Genomic DNA, 23,925 nt, shown 5'->3' on the forward strand with positions numbered 1-23,925 from the left:
CAGTGTCGACCCTGAACACCGCTATTGTTGCATCATCCAGGTGTACACGCAGCGTCTCACCGGCACTGGCAACGTGTCAAAGCCCGTGCAGCCTGGTTGGGAGTTGCCAGGGCTCTAACAGCAACCTGTCCAAGCTCCAAAAATAACAAATGCACTGATAGAACCACTACTGAGAGCGAGGGAAGAGGTCTTCGAGGTGAAATGTCAAACTGAAACAAATACAGAAGCGAGGCCAGCGTGCATAATATGAAAGTGAAAATAAGTATAATTGTATAAAAGAAACGGGAGTGTCACAATAGAGTTGCCAGTTCAATGTATAGATGTAGTGTTGTGTTTCCAGAATACATTGGCTGTCATTTTGGGGGAAAAAAAAGCCCCAGGTATACAGAAGCTCCTATTCATGTACTGGAGCTTTTGTCTCGTTTATGCTACACCTGCTGAAGGCACATTGTTTCCTAAGCTTTCGTTCTTTACTACGGAACAGCAGACTGATAAACGTCCAACCTCAACAAAAGTCTTAACTCACCCTGCACACAGACATTTGATTGGTTGTAAGGGTTCCCGTCTTGTCAGAGCAGATGACCGAGGTGCATCCCAGCGTCTCCACAGAGGGCAGCGAGCGCACAATGGCGTTCTTTTTGGCCATGCGGCGGGTGCCCAGAGCCAAGCAGGTGGTGATGACTGCAGGAAGACCCTCGGGGATGGCGGCGACGGCCAGGGCCACGGCGATCTTGAAGTAGTAGATGGCGCCGCGGAACCAGGAGCCGCCGTGCACGGGGTCGCTGAAGTGGCCGATGTTGATGAGCCAAACCGCGATGCAGATGAGCGAGATGACTTTGGAGAGCTGCTGGCTAAACTCGTCCAGCTTCTGCTGCAGCGGCGTCCTCTCCTGCTCCGTGCTCGCCATCTGGTTACGGATCTTGCCGATCTCGGTAGACACGCCGGTGCAGACCACTATTCCGATGGCTCGACCTGCTGCAATGTTGGTGCCCTAAAAAAACAAACAAAAAAAAATAAAAAAACAGAAATGATAGAAATTCTACAGAAATACCCGTACAACTTAAAAACGTTAAAACAGAACCTTTTTTTTCCCCATTTTACAAACCCGCACACACACACTCAAAATAGCGTGTTTAACCACACTCTACCTCAGCTGTCTTTATAGGTTGGTAGAGAAAATGGCAGCCATGCAGAAATTTTCATGCACTTATTTTACTCGACGCTGCTTGGAAACTTCATTGGCCGTGATGTCTTTAGACATTTTTTTCCCCCAGTGGACCGCATTTATTAAAAGAGATGATGTGTTGGAAAATGCATAAAAGACTCCTCTAAAAAAAACGGGTACGCTGAAAGTGCTGTTCGCTATACTAAACAGAGGCGTACTCAAAGTGATTCTGCGGCTTCGAGTGATTAAAGCGCTTCAAAGGTGTGCCCTTCGACTATAAATAGTCACATAGAACAGAAGGAGAACATAGAATGGAAAAATGTGTTCCTGGGTCAAGCAGGACCAGAGAACGTGGGAGCAAGAAGGAATACTTAGGTCTTGCTTTTATATGACATCCTAATGCTGCTTTTTTCTTTTTTTACAAAACAGAAAGGAGAAAGATAGAAAGAGAAGAAAGAAAAAAAAGAGTGATTACGGAATACTAGGCATGACATGAGAGTTTCATTGAGGTGAAAACTGCATGCAGGACTTTTATTCATAACAAGGAATGTGAAAAATAGTAACTAGGCTAGTAAATAGAGTATAGAAAAATAGAGTATAGAAAAATAATAATGCTGCATGCTTAAACATCTGGAGCACTTACATGACATTCGAATACACATGCAACAGGAAGGAAGTGCTTACTGAAAATAACATGTTCTTCTTATCTTGATTAACTGCTCGTGGATCAGGCACCGGGTCAGTGTGTTTGATAACAGATACCGACTCGCCTGTTAAAACACACACACACACACACACACACACACACACACACACACACACACACACACACACACACACTTAAGTATACATAGTGCATGTCCTCTGTAAATTAAGAACAAACCAAGGAACTAAAATGGTAAAAATCCAGTTCATACACAAGAGGCAGCATCATTCTTTTTCTAGTCGTGTACCTGTGAGGATGGACTGGTCCACACGGAGAGTCGTAGACTTTATAGAGACGATTCGGATATCAGCAGGCACCTTGTCTCCGACTGGGAAAAAAATACATACGTTAGCGCTGTCAAAATGAAGGCATTAATAATGTGTTAACGCAAATTCATTTCAACGCCACTGAGTGTATTAACGCGCCGCGCATTTCTGTTCAACCATTTTTATTCAAAATATAAATAAATAAATGAAATGAAAACCTTCAACGCAACACACTTTTATTCACAATGTCCTTTCTTTACTAGGATTTTTATATTTTTGATATATAATCAAAAAAACTCCACCAAAACATTTTTAAATCACTAAACATTTTTTGCGGCAAGTCTGAAAACGAGCACTAAAATAGAAAAAGAGAAAAAAAAAAAGACAACCTACAATTAAAACCATCTGTGGGGAAACAGCAAAAGTTCCGTTTGGTGTCCCGCTGATGTAAATGTTTTCGAATAATTGTGCTTTTTGTTGTGCTTTAAATTATATACAAGAATATTTTGTCTTCATGCTCCATGTTCAGATTAAGTTCACTAAAAAATAAACATAAATTTGCATAAAGCATCCAAATTTGTCCATGTTGATTAGAGTATAACCTGAAAACCTGAAAAGTATTTATTTAAGATACATATAGAACAGATAAATACGTGTGATTAAGTTACCTCGTGACAATCATGCGATTTGAATCGACTGACAGTCCTGATATTAATGATCAGTTATTATTAATATTATTAAACACAATAAATGCTGTTATGGAAAGTCATAGGATCTATATTTTTTTTTGCGTTTCCTTTTTTTTCCTGAAGTGTTTCCATTTAGGGAGACTTTCACTTTAACTTCACTACAATTCAAAGTCAAATATTTTAGCTTTAACTCGACTACATTTTGTGAAATCAGTCGTTTTATTTCTGAGCGGATAAAAACTTAACTAGTTGATCAATCAGCAAGCCACCGATCATCATCGACTTGTTTTGATCGCCGCTTGGTGGTATCTGCTTTTCACACACGTGCAGTTCGGCGTCGGTTCAACAGCAAGCGGAAAATTTTGAGAGCAATAAATGATGGAAGAAACTTCAAACTTGCCACAACACTTGTGGTCTTATTTGTGTGTGTGTGCTTTTTTATGTAGTTAAAAAAGTTTTGGGCTCATTAACATTTATTCGATATCAATCAGTGTTTGACATTAATATCATTCTATTAATAAATTGGTGTGCTAAGAGTAACATTAGAGCCTTTTCACATAAACTGAGTTGATTAAGCAAAGAGTCTTGTGAAATAAATAATAAGGAGCATTATAGCCATAATAAATCATAGTATTTTGGATACTTAAGTACATTTCAAGGCAAATACTTCTGTACTTTTAGTCAAGTTTGTGTATCTTGTCCACCACTGCTGTTCTCTTCAAAATGTCTCCTAATATGAAAGTTGACTCGGGCTAAATTCTGTCAAGATTAGCCATCTTATCTCACATCCTGCTCCAGCACTCTTCCGGTAACAAGTTTTCTGCATTCAATCCTGCATGCTGAAAATATCTCAGAATCCCTAAGCAGCTAAATTAACCTCGTGATAACCCTCCTTTATACGCCTGACAGTCAGTTCGCCGCGAGCATTTACACTGGTATATATGGAAACATATTAATGATGCGTAGCCTTGTGACTAGGCGTGTCAAACGCGTTCATTAACAGTCTTCCGGTCTTGTGCTGACATCGGGTCAGGCCTAATGATGTTACAAATGCTTCGTTACAAATAGGGTGCAATGAATCGTATAGATGTTGCAACACCTGAACTGAGACATGTGAGGGCGCATGCCTGGGTGGACGTTTCTGCTCGCCAATTTTGGGCAAACTGTACAAACAAGCAAAGGAGACAGACTGAGATATCATGCCTCACTGATTCAGAATGGAAAGCTGGAATTCCAGGAAAACTCGGGTTTTGTTCGAACGTGGTGGTATTCCATGAACCTGCTCTTGAAGTAATAGCAAAGTGAAAATTGAAACGCTTGGATAAAAGAATCGACTTGAATGCCAGTTCTACACCGAGACACAGCTCAACGTGTCTGACTCGACCTCTTCTCCCACTCGATACATCTCACTCCTACTCCTGATGCTCAGTGTCAAAGTCTTGTGTAATGCCACTGTTACACAAACCACCCCTTCTGTTCAAAGGGTACCTATTTCTCCCCCTCTCTCTGTCCTCACCCACATCCTCTGTCCTGCAAAAACACGTTCAGTCGGAAACTGGTCTTGGTGGGTGTAATGAGCAGAATGGGTGAGAAACCAGGCCTGGTCCATGCTTTAAATCATCCAGTTTTCTCTCGGTTAGCCCAGTCTCTGAAAATGTTTCAACTCGCGTTATGATATCTCGCCACAGTTTCATTTTTTCAACTGTCCCTTGCCTTCCTCCCACCAGCCTGCCAGACACCATGAATGTCTTCAGAGCCCATTTAAATGCTAATGTGACCAGCTCCAGTTAGATGACTTTTGCATCGAGTTAGAAGAATAAGGAGCGAGCAAAGTAAACAGAGACATTAGGCTGCTGCATGCAAAAGGCATGAAGTCAAATGCAAAGGCTAAGACATTATATATATATATATATATATATATATATATATATATATATATATATATATATATATATATATATATACACACATATACACACATACACACACATATACACACATATACACATACACACAAGTTTTATATATACAGTGGTCCCCTGGAACTTGAAGGGGTTACGTTCTAAGACAATTCATCTAGACATTATGTCACTTTTTATACAATAACAAAACACACACACACACACACACACACACACACACACACACAAAGTAGTAGAACTTGGTAGTAGAACAAAACAGTAATGTGAAATCAATCTCTAATTATTCGACATACAAATACATTTAAAAAAATTTTAATCTTTGAAATCTGTATCAGTTTGCATGCATGTCAGCTATACTTGGAATATTTCTATATTATAAAGATTATGAACCTTATACACCACATATTTAAAAATCAGAAAGGTTGCAACCTTACTAACAATTTAAACTTCTGTGTGCACCTTGACTTTCTATACAGAACCAAAATGTTTAACTTTGTAACAGTTTTTTTGGAGCAAGAGATAGTAACTGGAATAAAAAAAACCTCACACTATCCCACTGTTATTTTAGAATTTAGCTTGAAACAGTCAGTGGCACCAGTCAGTGGCTGGTTATCTGCGAATAGCAGTCTCTATGTCTCTATGTGGTTGTTCTTGCTCACACTTTATGTAAAAAAAAACAGACCTCTGATGGTCAGTCGGACAAGTCTGGTCGCTGTTGTCCAGAGAATCTGGTAAGGATTTGACTCCAGACTACATTCATCTATTTACACACACACACACACATTCATCAAACCTGATGGAGAGTAACCAAAACACTGAAACAGTAATAAAACGACTAAACAACTGTTCCAAAGGAGTGAACATGAAAGAAAACACTTTTCCCAGCTTTCCATGGCTGCCGAACCAACAGAAATCCCTCAGCGGTTCCTTGGGGCCTGTAACGGACAAGTTTTCCGTGTGTGAAAGAGCCAGGGGAAAGTTCCACTCTGGACTTCCACTGTTACCCCAACACAAGGGCCGGCTGGAAACTAACGTGCAAATTGATTTATGTTTGCTAACTTGCGCTTTTCAAAAATAGCCGTGCCGGTTTCCAGTACCCCCTGCTTTGCCCGAGACCCACGTGTGCCAAAGGTTCCGTTAAAAACTGGCGCATGCCTGCAAATGATCCCGAGCAGGAATGTAGGAGGTGGCCAACTTACATGTGTACTTGTGGCCTGATTTAATTTTTCCACCGATTGCCATTTGTTTTGCCATCAGATTTGCCATCAGCGTTTCTTGTTTTAGCAACCGTTTTCTATGCGCCACCGTTTAGAATTCCCACAAATTCTTTTTTTCCCCAGCTATTTTTCATTTCGATTCTCTGTTTTTGTACTCCCTCAGATGAGAAATGTGGTATTCTTCACGTTTGCTTTCATGCTGCGTATTTGTATATTGCTTAGCAACAAGATTATGTCAGGGTTTGATAAAGAGACGGAGGCATTTAAGCTGACAATGCTGACAACACCTTCATCCCTGCCAACTCCCATATAATCCCCCAAACACACACACGTTCTGCTTTTGCCTGTGAAGACCTTCCATTCACAATTAATGTTGTGCTAAACTTAAATCTTTCCCTAAACTTAATCTCATTTCAAACCAAATTTTTCAGATTCAAAACGACTGAAATACGGCTGTGTAGAGAAAATCGCAACATCAAAAAATAAATAAACCTACCATGAATTATTCACAAAAAAAAAAAAAAAAAAAAAAACAGTCTGGCAGCAGCTCTAAGAACTAATGTTCTTAATATTCAATCCAAAACAACAAATAGATTACAACTGAATTGTTTCCTACACAACAATAATAATAAATTCTTAGAAAAGTGCATCATGATATTATTCGATCACAATATTGATCTGGTGTCATATTGCCGAGCACTATCTGTAGTGTCTCTTGCCAGTAGCCATGTCACGACTGTGCATTTTTTACCCATGTTGACTGCAATCACTACAAGACCCTTCATCCATTAAGTATTAACCCCTAACCACCGCATGAGAGAGACCAATAAGAGCGGGCACAATCCTCGTTTTATAGCAACTCTGCGAAGATTCGACTCTTAGATTCATAATCGAATCAGGCTTCTGATCTGTTGCCCAAAGACTTAACCACTCAGTGCCCATCTAAAGTTTTAGGACCCCTTGGGTTCAAGCATCTTCAGATTTATTGAAGACACAGACACACATGGCAACTCCATTTGCTTGGACATACCAATTCCAGACTACAGTTTATGAGTCTGGATTCATAACTATACATAAAGCAAGTTCTACAAACATCTGGTCAAAAGTGATATAAAAGTGGCAGTATTGAAGTCACAAGACCCTTGAGGTCACCATGACGAGCCTTTGGGGCCTCGGTGATGAGGCGTGCGAGTGTACGTCTATGTGTGTGTGGGAGCACGGCCTATGGAATGCAGACTTGTCTCAGCAGGGACCTAAGGACAAAGAACAGCTTGTTCGTGCCCCACCGGGACAGGTAACCTAATCCATTTTCATTTTCTCTCTCTCTCTCCTTATCCCATCATTCCTTCTCTCTTTGCCATTAGCTACATTTCTTGTCTCTCTCTCTCCTTCCCAGTCTGCAATCTCTCCCCACTCTCCCTCAGCTTCCCTCTCCCATTCCCCATCAGTCTGGCTCAGATGTCGCATTAGTGTCCTACCTCGCCCTCTCTGTGTCTTTAATTTTTTCCATATACACTCATTCGTTCCACCCACCTCAGCCTCCTATCTCCTACTCTCAATCAAAAGAGGAGCACTTGAGCTGTGACGCAAGTATTCGTTTACAGCATCCCTGGATCGCGTCATGTTAGGAAAATGCACGAGATGTGCCTTGGGGTCGGCAAGGTTAAACGCGAAACCCGGAACAAGGGTCGTGTGCGCAAATCCCGGGAGTTTCTGAAAATTCTCGAAACCAGTCCATCCGGCGCCACCAACCGATACGCGGTTGATGTCACATAATATTTTCCTATTCGGATGTTTGATGTGAACAGAGCGCTCGACTTGCACGAATTTGACATACGCCGCGCTGCTGCCACGCGATTGGCTGATTGGATGGATAGCTGCATGAGTAAAGGTGTACAGTGAAGAGTTCCTATAAAAAAAAACAAAAAAACATGCAGAGTTCGTAAACACATTTCCTGAATTCATTAACGATAAACACTTGAAATAACAACTCTTTTAACGGTTACATCAAACCAGGTTGCCCCGGGCTTTAATCTCTCTTGATTCTAATAATAATATCATGTCGAAGTTCCACAGGTCAAACGTTATTGAACAAAAAAATTGAATTTCCAAGTTAGATAGTGTTCCAACGGAGAGTGAGGAGTAGCGGCAGACTCGCACAAACCTACTGCAACTCCTCTGCAAAATGTAAAGGAAATGTTTCCCACTTTTACTGATGCATTCTGTGTGCAGGATGAGACACCAGAGTTTCCTATTGTGGAATAAAACCATCCTGTACATGGTGCCCATTCACTGAAAAGCACATTATTTTCTCTCCCTGGATTTTTTATTTTTTATTTTTGGCTCCATTCAGCAGGCAACCGTTGTTGCTATGAATGAGAGCCAGAAACCCTGCAGGATCTCTCTCTCTCTCTCCTTCTCTCTCTCCTCTCTCTGTTCCCCCCTCCCAATGTTGGCTTCATTCAGCCTCGCCTGTTCTCTTGCTCCTCTCCTCACCCACGCAAACTGAACATCATTAGCAAGTCAGGATTACAGGAACAGACACTAATTATTTTAATAATATGACCCAATATACAGGATTTGTGTGCATGTAAGAAAAGTGTTTCGTGTGCATATGGGGTCCAGCAAAAAAAATAAAATGACAACGGGTCTATTTTTAGATAAGAGCCTTTCGGTGTTTTGAAATAGGATGTGTGTATGTGTGTGGGTGTGTTTGAGAATGGGGCTTTTCTCGTGCCTGGGTAGCAAACAGCTTGTGGCATCCAGGTGGTGCCACTGTGGTCCTTATTATGAAGTGACCATATGGGAAAACGGGAGGATGCAGGCTGGACACACACACACACACACACACACACACACAAACTTGTCTTACTGTCCTTGTGAAGACCGTACACTGACATAATAAATCACTGAAATTCAATATTGCTGTGTTACACCTAAATCATACGGAGGTAATCAGTTAGGTTTATAATAATAATAATAATAATAATAATAATAATAATAAAACAGCTAGCTCTTTATTAAAAAAAAATTAAACTGTAGTTGTGCTTTTTTTTTCTTCATCATGAAAACCAGCCAAAAGTTCCCACAAGGTCGAATCTATCAGATCAAACTCTGGCAGATCAAATTGAACTCCTTTCAGGGTTCACCTGGAAAATGACTTTGCAAACCCATCGAATCTAAAAGCCAAAAAAAGAAAGCGCATCTCATTTCCATAATACTATTGTTCTCAAAGTGAGCTCTGGGGACCGGCAAAGGGATCTGTGAAGTATAACCAGGGGGTTCATGTTTTGCTCCAGTTGTTTACAAAACAAAAAAAGCCAGGATTATTAAATATTTGGGCAATAAAATAACGGCAATTAAAATCTAATAATTCGAATACAAATGTAATAATATTCTACATGAACACTGCATTATTGTTTGTTTGTAAAATATATGAATTGGGGTTTAAAATGTTAACCCCTACTTTAAATCCATGCTTACTTGCCACCTCCACGATGTCTCCTGGCACAATATCCCGAGCCTTGATCCTCTGCACGGCCTTGCGGTTCATGCGGTACACTTTGCCCATCTCTGGCTCGTACTCTTTCAGAGCTTCGATGGCGCTCTCCGCATTACGCTCCTGAGATGGCAAACAACAAATCTTCACACCGATCCACACTATTCTTACAGTTCTGGCGTAACATTCGTGTTTAGTTCCACGCTTCAAACTGCATTACTCATCAACTGCATTGTAAAAGACACAGCCAGTGCAGGAGAGCATGGAAGAATGTGGATCATACACGATATGTAATAAAACAATGTCCAGCAGCCTATTGCACCAGCACAATGTAGTAAGATGTTCCTTTTGTTTATATGCAACAAGCGACGCTAACAGGCAAAAACACACAAGAATTGGACATTGAATGACTGGAAGTGTCCAAATCTGACATTTTTGGCTCTAACAGAAGAACTAATATAAGAAAGAGAACAGGAGTGAAGATGTTAGCAGACTGCCTCAAGCCCACAGCCCAACGTTAGGAGATGATTCATATGGAAGCCCGTTTTTGCCACATTCAATAATTTTTTTCCCCTCGCAATTCCGAGGTTTTTTTAGCCAGCCGGGCAGTGAAACGGACTTCCATAGGATTCAGGCCAAAAAAGAGGCAGTTTCCAAAGTTTGGGATTTTTTCAAACTAAAACATGAAAAAAACACCGTACAGTGCTTTAACCTTTTTTTTTTTTTTTTTTTTTTTTTTTTTTTTTAATTAATCAAAAAATTAGCTTTTTTTTTGCATTTAGATTTTGCTAGAATATGGCAATTAAATGCACTAAATGGGTTCAGTTTTTACAAATATTATTGTCTGCAATTTTAGCAATAACAATGTTAAAGTTTTTTAAAAGGAAAAAAAGTCCCCATTTTAGAAACTTGTCTTATTTCCTCTCTCTTATTTATTATTGCTCTTTAATAAAGAAAAAGTACTTCTTATCCGATGAATCGATGGAATAATTGGTAGAATACTCGACCTGCAACCGACCGACTAATTTAGAGAGAAAACGGTCGACCGAAGTGTTATGCATCATAGGACGGCCTGCCAGTCACCACATCTAAACCCTATTGAACTGCTCTGAGATTAACTGGATAGCAAAGTGAGAAAGTTTAACATCTGTACAATTATATATTTGTTTGGTCAAAGTATATCTCCATCATGTTAAATAATCAAGTTTTTTGCATAGAAGAAAAAGGAACATGCATGTTCATCACAAAAATGGTAATACTGCAGGTGTTTCCAAACTTCATACAGACTCTGTATCTATGTGTAAAACACTATACAGTAAATCCAACCTGCATTTAATGTTTTACAAATAAAAATGACACTGCGTGAAAAAAACAACACTATCTGCACCTCAACAATTAGGGATATATTATTTCCTGTGTATGACCTCTTAATGTTTTAGATTGGTGGGTGTTGGTGAAATACACTGTAGGAGAATGTTTTCTTTCCAATCACTATTAGTGATTCCTTTAAACCTCTGACGAACAAACAACATTCAATACCGTGTTAGTTTGATACTAACAAGTCTCTGTGTCCGATTTAGGATCAAATTTTCCACCTTGACTCAAGACATAAATTGCATTCTGCTGGTGTAACAGGCTGCAGGTCAGCATCTCCCTCCATTATCATTGTGCTTTGTAAAATGAAAAGTGTCCCTGTGCTGCACAATGATGTGTGATTTTATTGTATGCTGACACTTAGACTTGCAGAAGAGGAGAACAGACCTTATTTCTTGGGGCATGTTCTTCATGTTCTAGAGTTCATCATAAACAAGCGCTCAATTATTCATTTTCAAACTCGTGAACACACACATACCTGCCAAACTCCAATGACCGCATTGGCAACCAGGATGAGCAGGATGACTATTGGCTCCACAAACGCCGTGGTGGATTCCTCGCCTTCTTCAAACAGCGCGAGCACCTGAGGAAAGGCACAAAGCGAAAATGCATCAATCCGTACATCGCACTCTTCAATCCACACTTAAGTGTATGTTACGATATTATTGATTTCACGTCATAGTGCAATTCATCGGTTTTAGAGATCTTAGAGAAATCTCATTATTATGAAAAGTATCATCTAAAAACTACAGTGGCCGAGAATTAACAAATCCGAAAAAAATTTAAAAAACACGTACAAATCCGAAAACAAAATAACGAATGCAAAAAAATATGGTTGAAATGACAATAAAGGCTTCTTGACTCTTGACTTGATCCTACAAAATACTATCCACACATGCTGTGCTCAGGTGCTGCAAGACGCAACAAAAGCCTGTTTATTTCACACCTCCAGACGTACTTCCCTGCTCGCAGCACAGGAAACCCAAAAGCAGTTGTTTGCAAAAGCCAGCGACATTCCAAATGACTGGTTGAGGGGAAAAGTATCTGTGAGGATATGCTCTAATGGGGGAAATATGTAGTGGGTTGAATTGCCACTTTGTACATGCGGAGCAAGGAAAGTGTCCTAGCACTAGAGTTAGTTCACTATGGACCTTGGGTTTATGGGGTCAAGTACTGTATAATTGGTGTATTTTATTGATTCTTTTCCCCAGAAAGCTGCCTAAGCTTAGTGCACTTCATCTAAGGAAAATTATAAATTGTGCTGCGAACCTTGTACTACTAAAATGGTATTGATGCCTTCCCAAAATTCATCCATGATGTATTTAGCGACACATTCCATCTATTTACACTTTGGTTGAAGCTTTCTCGCATTTACTCAAAATGCAGATCAACGATCTCGCGGCTAAAATCATTGTCCCCCTTTTCCAGTTGCAGTTTTACTCTAAATGATTGATCTGATAAGCTTGTAGTGATAGTCAGGGAAGTCGTTAGTGAAAAACCACAAGTTTGGGCTGGGTGTCATGTAACTTTTGAATCCGCCCACGCGGTGTTGCGAGGGCGGAAATACTGTACTACTAGAACAGAAATATAAAAGCATTCCTGCTCGCGCTCTTTCAAAGGATATACGAGAGGAAGAAGAAAAGAAAGCGGAGTGGGGGAAAAAAAACAAAACTCAAGTGTCCAAGTCACGCGTATACAACACAGGTCTTGTTTGGGAATGATCCCTTCACATGTATGGCATTTGGAAGACGCCCTTATCCAGTCGACTTACAAAGTGCTTTGAAGCCTCCATCAATAAAGACCTTGTAATGCTGGTTCATCAGGACACAGACTTAGAATACCAGCAGTCGAAAACTCAGTTGGGAGGGAAAATGGTTAGAAAGCATATTTATCAAGCAGAAAGGAATCTTATGTTTAGGTGTCCACAAACTTTGATCTATAAAGTGTAGTTGTAAGGGTTCCAAATGGCCCTTGGAAACGGTTTCCGAAGGGGCAAACAAACAAACAAAAACAACACAAACATAAGCTTTCTAGATTTTTGAAAAAGGATGAAAGTATAATCCACCCGTGAATTCATTCGAGCCCTAAAGTCTCGTTCGAGTTCGCTTGGTGCAAATCGTTTTGCGTTATGCACGAATCTTATTTCGAAATGATTTCTATTTCTGAAATGAAAAACGATCGAACTCTGGTTTTCATTCTTATTAAAAAGGTGTGAATACTTGTCACTAAATATAAACATCCTGCCAGCTCGCCTGCTGAACGAGCTTCTGTAGAGACGCTCTCTGTGTATAGCACGCACGCATTTACCCTTAGAGTCTCGTCTTCTTATCCTTCAAATCGGAGTCGTTTATCCACAGTGGAGTCAGAGGCTCGGCCTCTCCATCATTTCATTACGCGCCGGCTCGGAACGTTTCAGAGATTTAATGTGGTCGTGAAACGCGATGAGCGGTGGAGAGCGAGAGATGAGGGGAAAAAAAAGAAAAAGAAACCAGCAAAAGAGGCACAAACCACCATCACAACGAGCGTAGTCAAAAACATAGGCCTGGGATCGAAGCAGACATACGGATCCAGAGATATTGTCCAACTGATCCTAGCAAAAAAAATGAATAAATAAATAAGGTAAAATAAAGAATGAAAGGACTGAGGCCTGACTGCAGTCTGTCCGTCACAAACGGTGTCGGCTCCTAATTCCCTTTTGGTGCTCTGGAGGTTTACACACAATCGCCTCTACTGAATACTGATGCACAGACACTGACATGGTCCTCCTAAAAGTCTCGAGCAGTTACAGAAGATTTACACAAGGCCAAAGAAGAAGTATCTCCAATCTGGAAAATCAGTGAAAATCTAAATCATAAGCGTTGAGCTACCCAACATTAATGCTACATACTATGGAAACGTGGAAACTGTTGAAAAGATGAGCAATTCATTACTGCGAGCACCGAGACACATGCTTCCTTTTCCTCATGCTCACATGTCTACACATTTGCACTCAAGCCAATTGGGGGGGAAGGAAATCTTTTATTGCATTTATTTTCCATGTTACAGGCAAAATTCGACTATTTGGGGATCGTTAGCTTTGGTACAACTTTTATTCTCAGTATAAACATACTGGTTTTCTAACTGTTTTCATGTGTGTAATCATCACAGGCAAGAATTAGTGAACATTAGTTTCCCCTTAAAAACCCATGTTCTAACAGTCATTAGTACACAACACATTTATCAAAGTCGGCCTGCTTGGCTACAGAAATCGTTTTTGACACTGACGACTTTGCAATTCTTTCAGTTCAAAGTGCTTCAAATCTCCGTTATAAATCTGTATAATTGGTCCTTTCACAGACGGAACTTTTTCGGGGAATATAGTTTGTTTGTGTTACCAACACACATGGATACCAGAAAACCTTTGGGAAAACATAAATAACTGGAGTTTTCGGCTCCGGCGTTGGAAAGTTGGATTAATCTCAGTCGAGTGTCTTTGTTAAGACTTTCATTCATGTCCTGCTGCAACCTGAGACTTTTACTGTTACAGGTGAACAGCCGAATGTTTTGAAGTTAGGTTTTGAACTAACACACACACACACACACACACACACACACACACACACACACACACACACACACACACACACACACACACGTATATGTATGTATGTATATATATAGCTCCACTAAAGTTCTCTTGTATTGAAGGCTCCCAAGAGCTCAGGGAGCTCCACGATTCTTAAATGGAAGGAGCTGCTGGTCAGACTGAGCAAATGGGGTCTTGGTCACTTTTCTTACCCAGGCATTTCTACCCCAATTGTCACTCTGGCTGAGCTCCAGAGATCATGTGTGGAGATGAGAGAAATGTGCAGAAGGTCACCCACAATTGCAGCACTCCAGTGATCTGTTTTATGGCAGAGTGGTCAGACGGAAGCTTCTCTTCAGTGCCACAAACATAAAATCCAGCTTGTAATTTGAAAAGCCAGTTTTACACCGAACAATTATCGGCCCAGATTTTGCAAAAAAAAAAAAAAAAAAAGACGACATTATCAAAACATTTATCCTAAAAACGATAACCAAATGAACGAGAAAACCTATTTGCATTGTAGCTGGGAGGTAAAAATCTGTTTTATATCCATAATTCATACATTGGGAGTTCAAAGGTTAAATGATTTCGCATTTCTAATATGCGGTCGATTCTGGATTTGCGCGTCAAGTCAATCAATCGCACAACAGAACAGTCTCGCACACCTCCAGCCAGATTTTTGATCCGGTGGAAAAAAGAACCACACAATCCAAGCCACCAATTTGCCTTTCAAATGCAGGAAGTGAATCCATTGTTCAGCTGACCTTAAACTCGACGGCGTGCTCGGCTCAGCGCAAAAAGCCAAATACGTTGTAGCATAATGTAATATGGTGTGGTGTTATTACCTACCCTGTCATTGTTCTGTATTATTACTAACAATGACACTATATCATATAATATGACCAGACTGATGGCATGAGACTGAGAATTGAGAATAGTAGAATTTAGAAAGCCATAAATAAGCATGCAGTTTGGGAAAACCATTCAGATGTAGCTGTGTCAAAAAATGTTAATAAATAAATAAAAATATTTGTATGGTTTTTTGCTGCAACATGACATGGAAACGCACAGTATATTGATAGTTTCTTAAACTAGAAGTATTTTACAGCAGCCTATTACATTCATTGTATATATTATAAATAATATTTTATGTATATAATTATTCATTGATTATAAAATAATTTAATAATTTTAATAAAAAATCATTTGAATTCTTCAAATCGAATTAAAGAAATAATAATGAATAATTATATAATGCATATTATACATAATATATTATAATAATACTATTATATAATATTATGAATAACTTTTTGATGAGTACTGTTATAGTGATCACCCTCAGATATAATTAAACATATATATATACATATATATATATTTTTTTTTTTGCTAGATTACAAAAAACTCTTTAGGGTACACAAAACACTTGAATCGCTCATGTTCTCAGGATGCAGCGTGCCTTTTGTGGCCTGATTGCATCTACAAAAAGATAATAACACTGTGGTAGTGTTGTTTTCATTTTTTTTTAAACTACTTTCCAGTGGCTGTTGTTTTCGCAACATGCAAAAACGTCAGGACGGTAGAATGCTAAACATTTTAATATATTCAAAATGGCACACAAATGAGTGTGGCGAGTGGGCCAGAGTCCTTGGCCTTTTTCCATCATGCGCACGCTTTTGTAGAACTCGCTGTGTGCGCACAGACACGAAAACTTGCAAATGCACCATATCCACACACACGCACACTTTTCATGGAACACTCAGGCACACACTATGGGAGGCCCAGCGCAGTGTGCGTTTGACACGTTTATTGCAGCGTGAAAAGATTGATGGGAGTCTTGCGGTCTGCGACGCTGAACTCCGACTTTCAAAGTTCTCACCCTGGTTTAAGACAACAGCACTGAAACGCCTGAGAAATGACCGGGCCTCATACAGAACTGTGCGAGTGTGTGTGCGCGTGTGCCTCGTAAAATGATAGAATGCCAAAAACATTGACAATTTTTTTTTTATGAATATCCAAAGTCAGATGGAAAGTTTCGTAGAAAAAAAGGTAAATTTACAAACCTGGATTAGAAAAACAGACCCCACTTCAGGATTTAACAAGCCTGGGCTTTGGAAAAAGATTCACGCTTCAAGCCAGAAGTGCACCAGAAATTATTCGCACAACATGTAAAACTGACCAAGCAACCCAGAACAGCCAATTAGTGCTTCTCAAACTTCCAGACTGCAACTTTTAGTCATTACGCTACAGAGTTCATCTGGATAATTAATCTAAGCTCCGAACGCGGGGTTTGATTTTATACTTCAGCAATGCTTTTACAGCATCCCTCATCCAAAGACAGTTAAACTATCAGACTCGTGGGACGGGTGGGACGGACAGACATAAAATACAGGAAATGTGATGGATTCCTTATCTGTTCATCTTTCTCCTCTTTCTTATATAATGTGAAATGCTGCTAGTTAAAACGGGATGATTAATTACTGCTAACACTCGAGTCACTCTACATAAAACTTGTCCATCAATGTAATTCTATTGTGGCCACCGCTGAGGGGTTTCAGAGCCACTGGTTTCACATCACTTCTCCACTCAGCTTGCATTTAGCAGTTTAACAGGGCATGCAAGCAAGAGTTGCTCATGAAGAAAAAACAAGACACTGCTATACAAACTGCTATAGACACCACCACAGAGGTCTCAAAGCTATAAGAAGCTCCAATGAGTGCATTAAAGAGTGTAATATGATGCGTGCGTGCACACGCATGCACACGCTTATATTATACACATTTACTACAGCCAATCATTTACCCACTTTCATTAAAGTGCAGTCTAAAAAAATCCATTAAAGGTGATTATATTATTTTTTAAACCATTTTATACAGTGAGAACTGGTAGCTTAATTATACAGAAATATTACGAATTAGAGGGTCTTTGGGTTCTCCGCCAAGCACTGCCCTTTAGCAAAGCACTGTGCATTGGCATAAAAATAAGATAAATATGTAAGTCGCTCAGTATAAGGATGTCTGCCAACCACTGTAAATGTTGTCCGGTGCGTTTTTTATTGCACTTATATTTAAACAGTCTGACATTGTGAAAACAACATGGTAAGGCAAAACATTTTTACTTACTAATTGCCTAAAAAGAACATACATACATATACACCAATTGGGTATAACATTATGACATGATAACATTATAACCGGTGAGTGAATAACACTGATTATCTCAAAGCGTAGGGATTTCAGCAAATTTGACAAGGGATGACTAGACGACTGGGTCAGAGCATCTCCGAAACAGCAGCTCTTGTGGGATGTTCCCAGTCTGCAGTTTCGGAGATGCTCCGACCCAGTCGTCTGATTTCTGATGCTCCACTATATTTGGAGTGTGCTTGTGGAGATTTGTGCTCATTCAGCAACAAGGATGTTAGTTAAGATGTACGATGAGGAGGCCAGGGGTTTAGTCATTAACCCTATTGAACACCTTTGGGGTGAATTGGGGCAAAGTCAGAGCTCTATAGCAGGAAATTCTATCCTTCATAATTACAAATTACTATACATTCTATACATCAGTGATCCCCAACCCTCGGGCCGCAAACCGACACCGGTCTGTGGGTCAATTGGTACCGGGCCGCACAGCAAGGATACAGAACTTAAATTATTTCTGTTTTACTTATTATCTGATTCTGAACGATGTTTTATTTTGGAAAATGATCAAATTCTCTCCACCACATCTGTCTATGACTCACTCTTGATGCATGTCATGATGCCTCGGTCACATGTCTTACCTCCATCCACTACCTTCTTAAAGGGGCTGCTCCGGCCACTAACACATAATACATTACTGCTAAATTTAAACCCCCAAGCTAGCAAAATGAACAAAAAACACAGTGGATTCACTTTTATTATTATATTTAGAACATACCAGTTTTTTAGCCGGTCGTAATGTTTAATTTTGTTGTATTTATTCGCCACACCATAAAGGCCGGTCCGTGAAAATATTGTCTGACATTAAACCGGTCCGTGGCGTAAAAGAGATTGGGGACCACTGTTCTATACAATGTGTCTTCAAACGACAGGGGGCGGCGGGGGTTTGGGGTCCATGACCCCGAGGGGGACTGCGGCGGTACTGCAGGGTGTCCGCTAATTAATGCTGAATCACAAATTATTTTTTGTAAAAAATAATAAATAAACATAGGTAAAAACATCAAGGATGAAATATTTAATAAAAAAAGTTATAATTGCTACATTGAAGTTTGTTTAAAATTAAAGCTGAAGTTCATGTAAGTGTAAAATAGTGCACCTGATAGTAAAAGAGAAATGTACAAAATCTATTCTAATAAAAGCACACAATTTAAACTGTGTAAATAATACATAATAATTAATTAATAAATTGTGATTTTTAATTGCAAAATGTGTGTGTCATGGTGCATAATCTTTCTGAATAATTTGAAAATATACAGACAACGATGCTTGTACAACAACAACATAGTTCTAATTGCCTTCGCATAATATTACTAGCATAATATGATTTTGTTCTATTAATATCAGTGGCTATGTTTGACACATTTTGTATCAGGGGGTCCCTGTCCCATGTCTCTATTGCCTAAGGGGTCCTTGAATCGAAAAAACTTTAAAGACCCCTCTTTTAAACAATTGTGTGCCTCCGACTTTGTGGTAACGAAAGAACCACATGGCTGGAAAAAACAGTTGTCTAAATATTTTTGTCCATATAAATAAATAAAAAAAAAAAACAACGTTCATACAAATAAATAAATGAATGAATAAATAAATAATAAGGGACACAGAAAAGGACTTACGAATGACACACAGGCGGCGAGCAACAAGATTCGGACCAGGAGATCCTCGAACTGCTCCACCACCAGCTCCCAGAGAGACTTCCCTGCAAGAAAGGTCACGTACTTTCACATTAATGACATGTCGTCTGTGTTTAGAAACACATTGCTAAGATTTATTTGGAGCTCTGTCAGGAAACAGGCTGCACTGGGATTGAAATGATACTGAAGTGACACTTTAGAGCTCGACGGCATGCATAACAAACTAATTACAGGCTGATGAGATATTAAGATGGAAGATGGATCAGTGGGCTGCGGCAATGACGTCGTGGTAAACAGAGAGAGAGGGAGAGAGAGAGGGAGAGAGAGAGAGAGAGAGAGAACAACGACAGAATGTTCCAAGACTAAATAATAACTAAATACATTTTTGTTAGCACGTTTCTGCATCATATCAGATGCAGTGTTTGCGTGAAAACCACATCTGGTCGCTTTTGCACATGTGCAAATAAGTCGACAGCTCTTGTTGAAGATTAATGGTCTACAGTTGCAATGCCTTCGTGAGATACACTGGATGGACAAAAGTTTGTGGACAGCTAATTTGCTGTTAAAATAACCTCCACTCTTCTGGGAAGATGCTCCACTAGATTGTGTGCAGATTTGTGATCATTCAGCAACAAGAGTGTTGGTAAAGTCTGAGGAGTCTGAGGAGGCCTGAGGGGTGCAGTCAGCGTTCTAATTCATCACAAAAGTTTTCAATAGGGTTGAGGTCAGAGCTCTCCATCAGGCCACTCAAGCTCTTCCACTTCAACCCCTGTAAAGCATATCTTCATGGAGCCGGCTTTGTGCACAGGGACAATGTCATGCTCGAATAGATTTGGGTCTCCTAGTTCAAGCGAGGGGCAATTTAACGCTACTGCACCCAAACACATCCAATACACTTGAATGCCTCCAAGTTTGTGGTGACAATTTGGGGAAGAACCACATACAGGTGTCCCAATGCTTTTGTCCACTCACTGTATATTACTTCCTGCACCGTCTATCAGCTTGTTATAACAGCATTTCACCCTGATATACCTGTTTTTGGAATAAAAACACATTCCAAACAACAATTGTAAATATTTGCTCGTCCGTATGCTTCGTTTCGACGCCAATATTTGTACGTTACCTAAAAAATCTTTATGACACATAATATTACACACAAGTATCGCATCATTATTATTTCTTTGTATATTAGTCAAACTTGCAAGCGAATGACAGTTGTCAATTACTGTCCTGAGCTCATTTAAAAACCCGGAGTCACATTCCCTGTGTGTCTAGGAGTACATGGAAAAGTAAAGAAATCTGTATGATGATATAAATGTGACGTTTTTAATTGACGTATTCTGCCAAAACGTGTTCGGGGAAGGGGTTGAACAGGGCTTCTTCTCTGTATTTTATTGTCTGTTGTTAATTAATGGGATGAAATGATGTAACTGTACTCATTTGGCTGTAACTGTAGAGTTGTACCATTTCTTTAGCAGAGAGCAGAAATGATTATTTCCTCAAGTCTAATTAAACTGGGTGAAGCCCACAGTATTCGAACAGTGAAAGGTTTATCATATTGCTGAGAACTTTTGCAGCAATAATATGGGAAAGTCTCAAACTTAAAATTGCAGTCCGTCATTTAATTCAGAAGAAAAAGGACTGCATTCGGTACGCGTGGGCACTGAACCGAAAGTGTACCGTTACGGCCCTAGTAGGAATGCACTTTTTTTTGGAAGCCATTTCTGACAGATAAAGTGAAACAAAGGACAGGTGAGGTGCAAAAGGAAGGTGAGGAATGTGTGTGTGTGTGTGTGTGTGTGTGTGTGTGTGTGTGTGTGTGTGTGTGTGTGTGTGTATATACAATCTGATATTGTGCATCTTTATCTATCCGGCCTCACAAGAACACCACCTCTCAAAGACAGCAGTAATAACGGGATGGAAAGATCAATATTTACCTTCCTCTGCTGGGAGTTCTGTTCATCCCGAGGCCCCGCATGATCCGTGGAGGTATGAAAAAGAGAGAGAGAGAGAGAGAGAGAGAGAGAGAGAGAGAGAGAGAGAGAGAGAGGGGGAGAGAGAGGTGTTAGTCGAGCAAACGCTTTGTTCAAACAGCACAGTTTTGTTCTTGTCATGTCGGCTCTGTGCCGAGCCGCTTTATCCTCTGACTCAAAGTTAATTACACAAAGACACAGTGCGATGATCTGCTGCGATTACTAAAGGGATTCTCGCTGAAGGACTCGCCCCGTCCTCGAAAAATAATGAGTAAACTCTTTCCCCTGCTTCGCTCTGCTAGCAGGCAATACAACCAGAGTAAAATAAAATACAAACACTGTATTTTTTGTGCACATGGTGCTGTGTGACTGTTTTGGGATTAAGAAAAAGGGCATCATTGCACAGGAAAGATAATATACAACAAATGGTATCATTTTCCATTAAACTATTGAAGAGATCTACAGTCTTCTTCTTCTTCTCCTTCTTTCGGCTTCTCCCATTAGGGGTCGCCACAGCGGATCATCCGTCTCCACACCCCCCTGTCCTCTACATCTGCCTCTTTCAACCCACATCCATAAAGCTCCTCCTTGGTCTTCCTCTTTTCCTCCTTCCTGGTGGCTCTATCCTCAGCATTCTCCCACTGATATACCCCATGTCCCTCCTCTGCACATGTCCAAAACATCTCAATCTCACCTCCCTCACCATGTCTCCAAAACATCCTACATGCGCTGTCCCTCTAATAAACTCATTTCTAATCCTGTCCATCGTCGTCACTCCCAACGAAAACCTCAACATCTTCAGCTCTGCTACCTCCAGCTCCACCTCCTGTCTTTTACTCAATGCCTCAAATTCATAACATCGCAGGTCAGTATTAAAACAAAAACACACAATAACAACTGAACTTACGATGTTTTACAAGGAAACGCGTGTCTCAGGCTCAGTGCTCGCTTGTGAATTTAAAATGGTGATTAAAAAAAGTGTTCGCCTAAAGAGATGGATGATATGAGAATATGATCGTGATATTATATACAATAAAGTATAGAAGGCTGTAAATATAGCCGCTTGAGGAGACTGATTTCTGTACCAGAGAGCTGAAAATACACACAAAAAAAATTTTAATCAATAAATAAAAAAAAGTGCACAAAATACTGAAATATAAACTTTTTGCTGCCTCGTGTCTAATTAGTTGGCTGAAATGTTTTAGAAAACTTTTTTATGCATGAATGGATTGCAAAAGTAATGAGAACTTTTCCAGCATAAATGTTGCCATATGTTTTCTGAATAGATTTTTTTGTAGATACAATCAATATGAATAGACATGAAATAAATCTTAGGGAACTGAGTGAAATAATATGATCTTGACTTTATACTATTATTATACAGACTTTTTAGAGCATATCAATGTTCTACAATATATAGACAAATGTACTGAGACACGTGACTTTCTAGCCATATGTGGTTCTTCCACAAACCCGGAAAGGACACAGTTGTATAGGATGTCTTTGGATGACCCAAACCTGTTCCAGCATGACAATGTGCCTGGACACAAAGCCAGTTGAACATATGGGTTACATGGATTGGAGTGGAAAAATCTCACGTGTCCTGCTATAGAGCTCTGATCTTAACCTCAGTGAACACCTTTGGGATGAATTGGAACACTGACTGCACTGTACTAATGCATTTGTTGCCAAATAAGCACAAATCCCCACAACCGCACTCCAAAATCTAGTAAAGCATTTTCCCAGGAGAGTGGAGGTTATTATAGCAGCAAATGGGAACTAAAAATGGAATGGGATGTTCAAAAAAGCACATACGAATCGTGTCCACAAACTTTTGTCCATCTAGTGTAGTTATACCATAATTTAAAAAAACAAATTCTTGACAAAGTTGTTGATTTTTCCATCATGTGTTTGCATAATAAAACCACAGCAAGAAAACCACTGTGGCACATCCCATGTGTCATGAAAACAAAGAGTGCCAAACAATTTAAAACTTTCAGAACCATTAAAACTGTTAACATGATATATGAAAAGGATGTGTACATCAGGAGGTGTGGTACTGAGGAGTAAATCTCATCATGCCCACACATAAAATAAATATTATGCACAATTGATCACAATGCCACTTTAAAGCATAACGTTTCAAGTCATTAAGTTTATTAGCTATCAATTGTTGTTTTTATTTATTAGAGCCAGACAGAAGTTGGAAACCTTTCAGACTTAGTCATGATGTATCATGACTGTATTGTTTTGTTTCAGATGAAAATAATTTTTCTTGATTTTGTGTGTGTATATATATATATATATATATATATATATATATATATATATATATATATATATATATATATATATATATATAAAATGTAATTTATTATTAAAAAAATTTTTTTTTTTGCAAGTTACTCTTAGTCCGGTTGCAAATGAAAAATTGCAAACTATCGAAGGGTTCCACTGTGTGTGTGTGTGTGTGTATAAACTAATGTAAGTTTTTAAAAATGTACATAATTTAACTTAATAACTGAGTAGAGTAAATTGTAAGTTGTGAGATCTGTAAGGAAATAAATAAATCTAAATAGCTCAATTAAATAACTCAACAGCTTGATTAAAAAACAAAAAAGTTTGCAAAATAAATGGGTGTGATGTGATGTGTTCTTGTGCGTGATGGAAATAAAGCTCGTGCATCTTCAGCATCTTTCATTAAGACAACAGGAACAC

General features: G+C 39.4%; 1 protein-coding gene across 1 annotated transcript in view; it reads right to left on the reverse strand.

Annotated features, from left to right (window-relative positions):
• Window positions 1–23,925, reverse strand: part of atp2a3 (ATPase sarcoplasmic/endoplasmic reticulum Ca2+ transporting 3) — a 77,731-nt gene that overhangs the window by 34,582 nt on the left and 19,224 nt on the right. Inside the window, exons 2-8 of the mRNA XM_046838696.1 lie at window positions 21,172–21,189; window positions 19,217–19,299; window positions 11,317–11,421; window positions 9,449–9,587; window positions 2,119–2,199; window positions 1,850–1,935; window positions 527–991 (exon numbers count right to left, since the gene is read on the reverse strand). Coding sequence (XP_046694652.1) covers window positions 527–991; window positions 1,850–1,935; window positions 2,119–2,199; window positions 9,449–9,587; window positions 11,317–11,421; window positions 19,217–19,299; window positions 21,172–21,189 — 977 coding nt within the window. The remainder of the gene's footprint in view (window positions 1–526; window positions 992–1,849; window positions 1,936–2,118; window positions 2,200–9,448; window positions 9,588–11,316; window positions 11,422–19,216; window positions 19,300–21,171; window positions 21,190–23,925) is intronic.

The sequence above is a fragment of the Silurus meridionalis genome, chromosome 25 (genome assembly GCF_014805685.1).
Source record: "Silurus meridionalis isolate SWU-2019-XX chromosome 25, ASM1480568v1, whole genome shotgun sequence".
Classification (NCBI taxonomy): Eukaryota; Metazoa; Chordata; class Actinopteri; order Siluriformes; family Siluridae; genus Silurus; species Silurus meridionalis.